Source organism: Chiloscyllium plagiosum, unplaced genomic scaffold (genome assembly GCF_037043375.1).
Source record: "Chiloscyllium plagiosum isolate Xiang-an unplaced genomic scaffold, Cpla_swu_hap1 HiC_scaffold_27, whole genome shotgun sequence".
Taxonomy (NCBI): Eukaryota; Metazoa; Chordata; class Chondrichthyes; order Orectolobiformes; family Hemiscylliidae; genus Chiloscyllium; species Chiloscyllium plagiosum.
This window is the reverse complement of record NW_028270165.1, coordinates 48,884,702-48,898,369: the sequence shown is the minus strand read 5'-3', so window position 1 is coordinate 48,898,369 and position 13,668 is coordinate 48,884,702. Positions and strand designations below refer to the sequence as shown.

The following is a 13,668-nucleotide window of genomic DNA, read 5'->3' as shown; positions in this document are numbered from 1 at the left end:
ATACTCACCCTCTTACAGACTTAAACTCCAATCACACTCACACTTTACCAAGCATGCACACACGCAAACACACACACACAGATAATAGTCTATGGGGTGAATGTGCATTTGCAGATACATTCAATTTTCCTCAAAAAGTGCACAATCTGCAGGCAGTTAATCCATGTAATATTTTATAAATTCCTACTTTGGAAATAGAACCAGTCTGATTCAAACAAGAGTGGGATACAGACAGACTTGAACCTCACACCTTTCATGCATTATATGAGCTGAGATGTCTCCTATTTTTATAAAACCTTTATAAAACATTTGAGAATGGGGACTTAAAAGTAGTTCTGGGGTTTACATATGAATGAACTGAAACCTGCAACCCATTCTAAAAGATGAAAGACTTACTATCATTCTAGGCTTGTTCAATATATCCCATCAGTTGCATGACACTGTGATCTTTTGCTATAAATTGTGTCTTATGATCCTGTTCTACAGCTACCCGATGAAGAGCAGCGCTCTGAAAGCTAGTGCTTCCAAATAAACCTATTGGACTATATCTGGTGTTGTGTTTTTAACTTTGTCTACCCCAGTCCAACACTGGCTCCTCCACATCATTTCTAGTGGAGACAGCCCATACCTCCCGGTGCTGTCTGTAAACATTACGATGCTGATGAAATGACGCAGTAACCGCACTCCTGAAAAATTTACAATTTCAATGATATTAGCTAGTCATTCACTGCTCCATCTGATACATGACATTGGAAACTTAGTGCAGGAGGCTGAAAGAAATGAGCAGCTTTAACACAAAAACCTCTTGGAGGTCAAAGCTTTCAAATGTACCATTCAAAATCAGAGACAATTACACAGAGTGTTGAACTTAGCCCAGACAATCACAAAGGTCAACCTCCCATCTATATCATCCATCTATCAGGCCCACTGTCAAGGAAAGGCCGCCAGCATTCTCAAAGACCTATCACAGCCGGGCAATGTTTTTCTTCAACCTCTACCGTTGGGGTGGATAGTACAGAAACCTGATCACATACACCAGCCGGTTTTGAAACAGTTCCTACCACACTGTCGTTAGAATACTGAATGGACTTTCAAACTCTTAACATTCACCTGGACCTGTGTTTTTGTTTTTGCAGCTGTTTATTTATTATTTACATATCTTTGCTACTTAACTCTGTGATCTGCCTGTACTGCTCACAAGACAAAGCCTTTCACTGTATCGCGGCGCACGTGACAATAAATCAATTCAATGAGAGTCTGAACCCTTCAGTAAATTCAGGTAACCTTTACTGCGACCTAACTTTGTTACAACTGCAGATCCCCCCCCAGCAAAAAGGTGTTGAGAATGTAGCTTTTTCTTTTCAACAGCTCAAGGCCCAAGTGCTCACACTCCTCCCACCCCCCACTTTCTTTACTATTGGTCAGCACCAAGCTGTCCCTTTGTAATTGGATCCTTGGTACAGCCTGAACCTGTATTGCCTCACTCAGCAATTTCAACCCACACCCTCTATCCAAGTACATTGCTCCCCACTCATTTGCTGGGGGTGGCAGTGTAGAGTCAACCACACTGCTATCGGTCTGGAGTCACGCAAAGGCCAGACTGGGTAAAGGATGCAGCTGGTTTTCAGTATCAGTGGGACTGGATGAGAGACCCTACTGTTGCAGCGCACTGAGTGTGGAGTCTAAAACAGATATACGGGCCTGGAAAGAGGAATTCACAGCAGGGAGGGCCTGTACACAATTTTGTGTGCAGCCGAAGCTTTAGCCATGAAGAAACCCGAGGAATCCCGCCCTGTGGTGAAACCGTGGAAGTGTGGCAACTGCGGGAAAGGCTTCTGTTTCCCGTCTGTGTTGGAGACTCATCGGCACAGTCACACCGGGGAGAGGCCGTTCTCCTGCCCTGACTGAGTGAATCCTTTCCCACAACGGCAGTTTCCTTCCCTAAAAAGGACATGAGTGAATCAGATGGGGGTTTTCTCCAGCTCCCCCCACCCATGAAAACAGTTTCATCATTAGATTCTGAACCCAGATTTCTGACCAAATTCCAATTCCGCCATCTGACTCAGCGGAATTCGAACCCGGGAGTCTCAACAACTGGGTTGATAATCCAGTCAATAACGGTACTCTGTCATCGCTCCTTCAATCCCCTTGCGATGGCACTTGAACTCTCTGGTGCCTCCGCAGGTGGGAGGAGCGGGTGAAGCCCTTCCCACAGTGAGAGCAGTTGAACGGCCTCTCCCTGGTGTGGACCCACCGGTGTCTCAGCAGGTTGGAGGAATCGCTGAAGTCCTTCCCACACTCGGGGCAACTGAAGGGCCTCTCCCCAGTGTGGACCTGCTTGTGTTTCAGCCTGTCTGAGGAATGGCTGAAGGCCTTCCTGCACTTGGTGCAGGGGAAGGGCCTCTCCCCTGTGTGGACCCGCTGGTGGGTCAGTAGGTTGGAAGCCCAGATAAAGCCCTTCCTACACATGGGGCAACTGAAGGGCCTCTCCCGTGTGGACCCACTGGTGCCTCAGCAGGGCAGAGACCTGGGTAAAGCCCTTTCTGCACGCGGGGCAGGTGAACGGCCTCTCCCCCGTGTGGACCCGCTGGTGGGTCAGTAGGTTGGAGGAATTGACGAAGCCCTTCTCACACTCAGGGCAGGAGAACGGCCTCTCCCCAGTGTGACTGCGCCGATGAGTCTCCAACACAGACAGGAAACAGAAGCCTTTCCTGCAGTTGCCACACTTCCACGGTTTCTCCACAGGGCAGGATTCCTCGGGTTTCTTCACGGCTAAAGCTTCAGCTGCACACAAAATTGTGTACAGGCCCTTCCTGCTGTGAATTCCACTTTCCAGGCCGGTATATCTGTTTCAGGCTGAACACTCAGTGCGCTGCAACAGTAGGGTCTCTCATCCAGTCCCACTGATACTGAAAACGCACTCAAGCAGGAACCAAAAGCTTTGCTCCTTCTCATAGATCCATAGTTGAAAATTGTTGCGGTCTCAATGGATTGAATGACTGTCAGACATTGACATCAAAGTGAGGATTGCAGACACTGGATAGTCAGAGTCAGAAAGTGCGGCACTGGCAAAACACAGCAGGTCCGGCAGCATCTGAGGAGCAGCAAAGTCTGTTTCGGGCATAAGCCCTTCATCTGCTGATGTTGAAACTTCCGTCTTCAGATCTTCAAATACTCTGTTAAAAGAGATTACAAAAGTCGTCACTGTTAGTCCAGGGTAGACATTCAGAACAAGGAATTTTACTTGCCGTTGAACATTCTTTTCTTTTGTTATTTCATAAATTTGAAAGCACCATCCCCCTCTCTCTCCCCCTCGGTTCTCACTCTGCTCTAACTAATTCTCCTGAAGGTGCTGATTCAGTATCTTATAGGGGCAGAAAAGCAAAAACGTCAGGACTGACATCACTGAAATTTGGATAACTCCACCTGAAAGTTAATATCTTTCACAACAACATTGGGATATTGCTGAGAATGAGCAGGTCTGATTCTGGGGAGTAAAACAAGTGTAAATTCAGGTTGAACTTGCAATACAGCTTCTTGAGAAAAAAACAGACACAAAATGGTTAACATCCCAGGAGGTGGGAGTGGAATGAGATATTAAGGCTTTGACACCGACACCAGAGAAAGACTGAACATACAGACGTGGCAAATATCTAGTGGATAGCCAGAGTCAGAGATATACAGCACAGAAACTCTCAGTCCAACTTGTCCACGCCAACCAGATATCCCAAATTAATATCGCCCCGTTTGCTGGCACCTGGCTTCTATTCCTCTGTACCCTTCCAATTCATATACCCATCCAGATGCCTTTTAAATGCTGTAATTGTACCAGCCTCCACCACTTTCTCTGGTAGCTCTTTCGTTGCAAGCACCACCCTCTGAATGAAAAAGATGCCCAAGGTCCCTTTTAAATCTGCACCCCCATCCCACAGCCCTCACCCTGAACCTGTTACCCTCTAGCTCTGGACTCTCCCATCCCAAGGAAAAGGCCTTGTCTATTTACCCTATCCATGCCTCTCATGATTTTATAAACGTCTATAAGGTCACCTCTCAGCCTCCGGCGCGCAAGGGGGAATAGCCCCAGTCTATTTGGCCTCTCGCTATCACTCAAACCTCCTGGCTACATCATTGTAAATCTTTTCTGAACCCTTTCCAGCTTCACAACATCTTTCCAATAGGAGGGAGACCCGAATTGCACACAATCTCCCAAAAATTGCAATGGTTCTGTTGGCTAATGGCAATTTAATTCCAAAATGTTAATTCCTTCATGAGAAGGGAATAATTGGCAATGTAGCTGTGAGAGGTCCCTTGCGGAAGAGTGAAGAACTGAGTGAGAATTTTCCATTACGTTGGAGAGCAACAGAGTTGATACTGAGACTGGGGACTTAAATCTAAAGCAAGGAAATTACAGGCACAAAAAGGCTGCAACAAACGAGGGCACATTATTGAAAGAAATGACAAACATTTAGATAGCACCTGGAGCAACTGCAATAGTTGTTCCATCCTGTCTGAAAAATAAAACAAAAGGTGGCCCAGCCACAGCGAACAAAGAATATTATGAACAGGACTGGATCCAAAGAAGTGGCATACAAATTAGCTAACAAAAAGCAGCTAGTCTGAAGACTGGGAGCAGTTCAGGTTTCAACAAAAGGATTGATTAAAAGGGGAAAATAGGGTATGTGAAGGGGGGAAAGAAAAGGATTGGTGAAAACAATTACAATTAGAAACAGGCAAAGTTCTCATGTGGAACAAAGATGGCAGACCAATTAACCACATAGGTTGCTGATATAATCACAAAAGGAGGGCACAAATAACGTCCCCAAAATGTTGGGGAACACATGATCCATTGAGAGCAGAACTGAAGGAACTGAGTAGTCGTAGGGAAATGGTGTTGGAGAAATTGATGGGATTAAAAGTTTACAAATCCCCAGCACCTGGTAATCCACACACCAGACTATGGCCCGAGATGCATCATGCAGTTGTCGAATTTAGGCTGATCTTAGTAAGACTTCAACACATAATGATAAGGTCTTTGGGAGTATTGCTTAAAAAAGAGACCTTGGAGTCTAGGTTCATTGCTTCTTAAAAATACATTAGGAAGTGCAGTGGAGATGGTGGATTCATTAGTTATAATATTCCAAAGTTCTCTACACGTGAGAAAGATTCATTGAGTTTATTTAAGACTGAGATAGGTAGGTTGTTGATTGTCAAGGTGATCAAAGGTTATGGGGAGAAAGTGGGAGAATGGGGTTGATAAACCAGTCAACCATGGTGGAGCAGACTCGATCGGCTGAATGGTCTCATTTCTACTCCTATATCTTATGGTCTTATGGTTCCAGTGGATTTGAAAAATGCTAATATAACACCTGTATTCAAAAAGGGAGGGAGGCAATATGTGGGAAATTGCAGACCAGTTAGTTTAACACCTGCTGGTAGAATCAATTATCAAGGAAGCAATATCAGAATGTCTGAAAATCAAAACTCCATCCATCAGAGTCAGCATGGTTTTATGAAGGGCAAATCAGATTTGACTAAGTTCTTCAAAGATGTAACAAGCAAAGTGGATAATGGTGATCCTGTAGATGTAATATATCTGGCCTTTCAGAAGGCATTTGCTGAAGTGCCACACAAAAAGTTAATTCACAGGTGGGATCATATGGGATTAGGGGTAATTTATCAGCTTCAATAGGTGACTGGCTGATCGGCAGAAGACAGACAGTCCAAATCTATGGCTTTTTTTCTGGATGGCAAGATGTAACTACTGAGGTGCCACAGGGTTGGGTCCTTGGACCTCAGCTATTTACAATCCACATTAGTGACTTGGATACAGGGATAAAAGGCTCTTTTGCCAAATGTGTGAATGACACAAAAATAGGTGGGACGGTAAATTGCAATGAGGAAATAAGAACCTTACAAATAGATATAGATAGGTTAGGAGAGTGGGCCCAAATGTGGCAGATGGAGTTTCAGGTGGATAAGTGTGAGGTCATGCATTTTGGTTAAAAAAAAAGGAGGTGACCTACTGTCTAAATGGGGAGAGACTTTGGGGTGCTCTGGTGCAGAGGGATCTGGGTATCCTCATTAAGGAGTCACAGAAAACTAGCATGCAGGTACAATAGATAAGAAAGAAAGTGAATGCAACGTTGGCTTTGATAGCTAAAGGAATAGAATACAAAAGGTAAGGAAATGTTGCTGCAACTATATATGGCATTGCTGAGGCCGGACCTGGAGGATTTGCCCAGTTTTAGACCCTTTTTTCCCCTTATATGGTTATGGTAGGGGATTTAACTGTCCAAACATAGACCGGGACTGCCATAGGTTTAAGGATTTCGTTGGAGAGGAATTTAAGTGTGTACAAGAAAATTTCTGATTCAGTATGTGGATGTACCTACTAGAGAAGGTGCAGAACCTGACTTACTCTTGGGAAATAAGGCAGGACAGGTGACAGAGGTGTCAGTGGGGGAGCACATTGGGTCGGCGCCCATAATTCTATTAGTTTTAAAATAGTGATGGAAAAGGATAGACCAGATCTAAAAGTTGAAGTTCTAAATTGGAGGAATCCCAAGTCTGACAGTATTAGGCAAGACCTTTCAAAAGCTAATTGGGGCGGATGTTCGCAGGTAAAGGGACGGCTGGAAAATGGGAAGCCTTCAGAAATGAGATAATGAGGAGACCAGAGATGGTATATTCCTGTTGGGGTGAAAGGAAAGTCTGATAGATGTAGGGAATGCTGGATGACTAGAGAAATTGACGGTTTGATTCAAAAAAAAAAGGAAGCATATGTCAGGTATAGACAGGATAATCGAGTGAATTCTTAGAAGAGTATAAAGGTACAAAGTATAAACAAGTATACTTAAGAGGGAAATCAGGAGGTCAAAAAGGGGACATGAGATAGCTTTGGAAAATAGGGTGAAGGAGAATCAAAAGGGTTTTTACAAATACATTAAGGACAAGAGGGTAACTAGGGAGAGAATGGGGCACCTCGAAGATCAGCAAGGTGGATTGTGTGTGGAACCGCAGAAAATGGGGGAGATACTAAATGAGTATTTTGCATCAGTATTTCCTGTGGAAAAGGTTATGGAAGATATAGACTGTAGGGAAATAGATGGTGACATGTTGAAAAATATCCATATTACAGAGGTGGTGATGCTGGATGTCTCGAAACACAAAGGTGGATAAATACCTGGGACCTTATCAGGTGCCTCTAGAACTCTGTGGGAATCTAGGGAAGTGATTGCTGGGCCCCTTGCTGAGATATCTGTAAATCAATAGTCACAGGAGAGGTACCAGAAGTCCAGAGGTTGGTTAACTTCTGAACTCAATTTTTCTTGCTAATGTACCATTGCCTTGCTTGTTGCTCCTGTCTGACAACTGGCATTGACTGGTGTAGGAGGACGCTGAGGCCCCTTTGTACGTCCATTCCTGATGAAAGACCCATGCCCAAAACGGCGACTCTCCTGCTCCTCCGTTGCTGTCTGACCTGCTGTTTTTCTAGCACCACATTTTTCGACTCTGATCTCCAGTTCTCACTTTATCCACACCCCAATATATCACCATTTAAATAATGCACCTCCTTTCTGCTTTTTTTTTTACTGCAAATGCTATAACTTCACATTGTGGTACTGTATTTGCCATGTGTTTGTCAACTGTGGACTTCTCTACATCGGGGAGACCAAGAGTAAACTTGAGGAACGGTTCGCCGAGCATCGCAGCCGGGTCCGCAGAGACTGACGGGTCCTCCCAGTCACCACCCATTTTAATGCCCCATCTACAGTTCCCCCTGCACTCTCCCACTCCGCCACGAAGAAGGTTTACACCCAAAACATCGCCTTGTCCACCTCCTTATGCTGCCTGGCTTAGTGTGTTCTTGCAGTCCCCTGCCGATGTATTTTGCCAATTGAGACACAGACCTGGACCAATTTTTCCAGTGTATGTCTCTGCCTGGATTCACTCCTTTTCCTTTCAGTTGCTGCAAGTCAACAACCGAACCCCAGAATGAAAAAAAGTGAAATGGAAAACGTGGGTGAGAAAAGAGACGACCATACTCACAGATGTTGGACGGAGAAAGGAAGTTGGAGTCTGGGGTGAAGCTCAATCTACATTCCAAAGAGAGGAGCACAAGCAGCAGCTTCAGAAGTTCGTGGTCCAACTTCCGCATTCAGACAATGCGGTGGCTCTGATTGGCAGGAAGACCAATCTCCTACTGGTCCTCCAGGGCTTCCGATTGGTCCATCAAAAACAGGTCGCGCGCCTCTCGTTTGGGCAGCTATGAGCATGCGCACTGCGTTGCTGACACCAGCAAATATTGGCAATATACTCTTGTGGGGATGCTAGTTTTACGGACAGATTTTAAGTCTCCAAATGCAAATAGGAAAACAAAGGTAGAGCAACAATTTTGTTCCCCCGTGGCTCGACATTTTATTGCTTTTGCATTTTGTCTGGCTGATCAACTTTTGTATGTCTTTTCCGCATGTTTGGGGGGAGGGGAGCCCAGAACTGGAGGGCATAGGTGAGGATGAGAGGGGAAAGATTTCTGAGGATCTTAAGGGCCAACCTTTTTGCACAAAGGGTGGTATGTGTATGCAATGAAGTGGTGGAGGCTGGTACAGTTACAATATTTAAAATGCATTCTCATAGGGCTATGAATAGGAAGGATTCAGAGGGAAATGGGCCAAATGCTGGCAAATGGGTCACTAGATTAATTTAGTTTGTTTCTGTGCTATACAAATCTAAAACTCTATTTTGACATAGTCAGAACCAATTTCATGAGACTAAGAATAGGCCATTCACCCCTTACAGCTTGTCCTGAGCTGTGGCCTAACTGTGCCTATTTCAATGCTAGTTTCAGAAGATTTCAGCAGCTCTTAAAAATTGAACATGCTTTCAGACATTAATGATGTTTCTGAATGTATCATTTTAGCTATTCTCAATTTTAAAGATCAGCCATTTGTCACCCGTCCTGACTCCAAGTTGAGTCATCACCATCTATTCTCTCTCTCTTCTGAAAAGGCCTTGATACAGTAATCAAAGAGGGCTCGAGGCATGAGAAAGGATGGGGAGAAAAGAGAGAGAATGGATGAGAGGGCAGAGGGTGGTGTGTAGAGAAACAGAAAATGGACAGGAACAGAGGGTGGGGTTAGAGAAAGATTGGGGGGCAGAGGTTAGTGGGGGGGAGGGAAGAGAAAGACCTGCAGGGCAAAGGGTAGGGGGCAAAGTGAGAGAATGGGGCAGCAAAGAATGGTGGAGGGGACCAAGGGAGAATGGGGTACAGAGCATTGTGGGGTAGAGAAATAGTGGAGTGCAGAGGGTGAGGGGAGAGAGAATAGATGGGAGTCATTGGATTGCAGGAGAATGGACAGAGGGCAGAACGTGGGTGGAGAAAGAGAATATATGGGGGAACAGAGGGATGGAGAGCAGAGGGTTTGGGGGAGAGAGAAAATGCATAGGGAGTCAGAAGATGGGAAGAGGGACTGGACAGGGATGCAGAGGGTGGGGATGAGAGAAAGAAAGAGAGACAGAATGGACGGCGTACCGGGGGTGATGAGGGAATGGACAGGGGTGCCGTGGGTGGCACGGGGGAATGGAGAGGGGGGAGCCATGAATGGCGGGGGAGAATTGATGGGGGTGTTGTGGGGCCACAGGGGAGAATGGGCACGTCGTGCTGTAGTTGGTGGGGGAGAATTGACAGGGTGCTGTGGGTGGCAGGGAGAATGGTTAGGGGATGCTGTGGGTGGCGGGGAGAATGGATGGGGGGGCGCTGTGAGTGGCAGGGAGAATGGACAGTGGCACTGTGGTTGGCAGGGGGTAAGGCCAGAGGCACTGTGGTGTTGGAGGAATGGATAGGTGGTGCTGTGGGGATGTTTGGGTCTTGGAGGGAGATGGTGGTGGTGAAAGCATCCCACTCACTCCCAGCATCCCCTTCTCTGCACACATGCGGTGCACATTTTTGTGAGTCTGGATGGGATGCTGTTTGGAGGGTCAGTGTTGATTCGATGGGCTAAATGGCCTGCTCCCACACTGTAGGGATTCTATGATTAGGAGAGCTGTCAAACCAACAACTTCTAATTGGTGAAGTAAAAGACCAGGAGCCAATCTTTAAGCAGTTTTCCATTTATTCACTCAAACTGCGCTTTCAATTGAATTCCTTGAATTTAATGAGTTCCGTTGTAGTTTAATTATGATCCATGAAAAGCAACATCCAGTCACATCTGTGGGCAGAACCAACTCAACTGACTGAACAAGTGTAACAACTCTTCTGAATGCACTTTAGGTGTGACATCCTCTCCCTCTCTCTCTGTTGACCCAACGGGATTACCAGGGCTAGAATTACCACTCTCAAAATACAATTGCTGATCTACTGTTTGTTTCTGCTGCTTAACATAAGGATTTAAAAGCTGCTAGCCTGATCTCGCAGAAAGCACAAAAACAGACTTGTCACTTGTGCCTGCGCAGAGATAAAATTTCATTTGGAATAGATCACAAAATAACAACAGGTGCCAATCCCACAACTCTGTGTTACACATGGAGGGAGGGGAGGGGAAGGAAAGTGTTTTACTCTCAGACGTTAGAGGGGAGGACAAAGTTTCAGCCAGTGGGAAGTTAAAATTAAACCCTGTGCTGTTTTCTGTTATAAAAACTCAAATCGCAAGGATTTGGGGGAAATAAAAAATGAAGGAAAGGGAGTTTGCAAAGTTTCCAAGCCCCCACAACACACACACACAATTCCCACTGCTCAGCCGGAGACAGTGCTGCCCCCCCTCTGTTTAGGAGTAAACTCAGGAAAGGTGGTGGTATTGATAGTGAGGAGGATGGTCTCCGGCTACACTTTGATACCAATCAGCTGGTAAATGGGGCAGAGAGAGATGGAATTTAATCTCCAGGCATTCTGGGAAATGTAATAATGGAAGAAAGTAATCAATAAATAGTAGGTCCCTACAGAGTGCTGAGGAACAAAGGAACCTTGCTGTCCAAGTCCAGAGATCCCCGAAGGTATAAGTACAGATAAAACGAGGGAGTGAGGAAGGCATAGATTTGTATTTTTTTCATACAGAGAGTGGTGCGTGTGTGCAATGGGCTGCCAGAGGAAGTGATGGAAGCTGGTACCATTATAACATTTAAAAGGCATCTGGTTGGATATATGTATTGGAAGGGTTGAGAGAGATATGGGTCAAATACTGGCAAATGGGTCACAAGATTAATTTAGGATATCCAGTCAGCATGGGTGAGCTGGACTGCAGAGTCTGTTTCTGCGCTGTATGACTACTCGCCGAGTTCAATGCAAGTTTCAGAAACATGTCTGCAGCTTTATGCCTTTAGACATTAACAATGTTTCTGATTATATAATTTCAGCTGTTCTCAATTTTAAAGATCAGCTATTTCTTGTGCACCCCTGTCTTCCTGGTTGAGACATCACCATTCATTCTCTCTCTTTCCCGAGAAGGGCTTGATACAGCAATCAAAGAGGGCTCGAGATACGAGAAAAGATGGGGGGAAGGTAGAAGGGAGAGAGAATGGACAGGGGTGCAGAGGGTGGGGGGGGGGGGAAGAGGGAGAGAGAGAGAGAGAGAATGGATAGGGGAGCAGAGGGTAGGGGGAGAGTGAGAGAAAATGGATAGGGGACAGAGGGTGGAGGGGAGGAGAGGGTGGGTGCAGTCGTTTCTCAATAGACGGTAGATTCATATAATCCATATGGGCCATTCGGCCCATAAAATTCAGACTGACCTTCCAAACAGCATCCCACCCACTTTCCCTGCAGTTCCCCATAGTGAACCCACCCTAGGTTGCAGATCCCTGGACACTTCAGCATGGTCAATCCACCCTAAACTTCAGATGCTTAGACTGTCGGAGGAAACTGGAGCACCCAGAGTTCACCCACGCAGACACAAAGGTGAGAACATGCCAAAGTCCACACAGAGAGCTGCATGAGAGTGGAATTGAACCCAAGTCCGTGGTACTGTGAGGTAGTGGTGCTAACCACTGAGCCACCATGCCACCTAGAGCTTTGAAGTTCTGCTTTGTCTTTGTAGCTTCTGACTTCTCATGAGCCTTCAGCAGCGGCTCTCTCCTCCTGACATTGTTAGACCCACGCCTGCTGCAACTTCCCTTTTCCATTTCTCCAGCCCTGAGCACACCGGTTCCCAAATCCTGGCGCCAGGCAGACACTGATGCAACCTGGTCTTCTGCTGCCAACTGCAGAGAATGGTGACAATCCCTGCCACTATTCTCTCCCTGACCACCACTGCCCCCTCCCCAACATTGTTCTTACACCCACCATGCAGCCAGTTAGCTCCTCGCTCGTGCAGAGCTCTCTCAGATCCCCTTTATTAGATTAGATTACTTACAGTTTGGAAACAGGCCCTTCGGCCAAACAAGTCCACACCGCCCCGCCGAAGTGCAACCCACCCATACATCTACCCCTTACCTAACACTACGGGCAATTTAGTATGGCCAATTCACCTGACCTGCACATCTTTGTGATTGTGGGAGGAAACCGGAGCACCCGGAGGAAACCCACACAGACACGGGGAGAATGTGCAAACTCCACACAGTCAGTCGCCTGAGGTGGGAATTGAACCCGGGTCTCTGGTGCTGTGAGGCAGCAGTGCTAACCACTGTGCCACCGTGCCACCCGTTCTGTCTGACTTGTGCTGACATCCTCCTGACCCTGTCCACTGACCCAGTCAGAAGGCTTTGTCCGTAGAGGAAAGACCATCTCCCAGAATAAAGTGTCCAGTTAACTTTCCCCTTTTCCCCCAACGTGTCTGCAACCCGGCTTCCAGCTGCATCTTTCTGAGCCGAAGGTCCACCAGCCTGTGTTTGCCCTGGATCACAGCATCCAGAGCGTCTCAACTTCCGCAAATCGAAAGACAAGGCCCACCCTGCCCTCTCCAATGTGTGTTGTGTAACTGCTTAATCATTTCTGGTAGCTGAGCGGAGGCTGATATCCAAATTTGGAACCCCATGAGGGTGGCCTCAACTGGGACATTGGGTTCATGTCACACTACAGGTGACCCCACTACACTATACACTCTCTCTCTCTCACTCTCACTCTCACACTCATGCTCGCACTCAGACACACACACATACACACACCCTCTCACAGGCTTATACTCCATTATTCACACACTTTACCAAGCACGCACATACCCAGACACACACATCAGTCTATGGTGTGAATTTGCAATTGCAGGATTTTAATTGCAAGTACATTCTATTTTGCTCAAAAAACGCACAATCTTCAGACAGTCTATCCATGTAATATGTTATAAATTCTACGATGGAAATAGAACCAGTCTGACTCAAAATTGGGATACAGACAGACTCTGACATGAGTGAATCTCATGGGATATTTTTTTCCCAGAATATGGTTTCATCATTAGATTCTGAACCCCAGATTTCTGACTGAATTCGAATTCTGCCATCTGCCACAGTGTGATTCGAACCCAGGAGTCCCCAAAGCTGGGTTGATCGTCCAGTCGATAATGGCACTCGGCTGTCATTCCTTCAATCACCCTGCAATGGCCTCCACAGGTGGGAGAAGGGGGTAAAGCCCTTCCCACACTGACAGCAGGTGAGCAGGCTGTCTCCGGTGTGGACCCGTTGGTGCGTCTGCAGGCTGGAAGAATCAATGAATTTCTTCCTGCATTCGGAGTAGGTGATTGGCCGCTC

At 46.3% G+C, this 13,668-nt stretch overlaps 1 protein-coding gene across 1 annotated transcript in view; it reads right to left on the bottom strand.

Annotated features, from left to right (window-relative positions):
- Positions 1–13,668, bottom strand: part of LOC148143955 (uncharacterized) — a 190,299-nt gene that overhangs the window by 44,105 nt on the left and 132,526 nt on the right. The window contains 1 exon segment of the mRNA XM_087975287.1: positions 2,486–2,666. Coding sequence (XP_087831413.1) covers positions 2,486–2,666 — 181 coding nt within the window.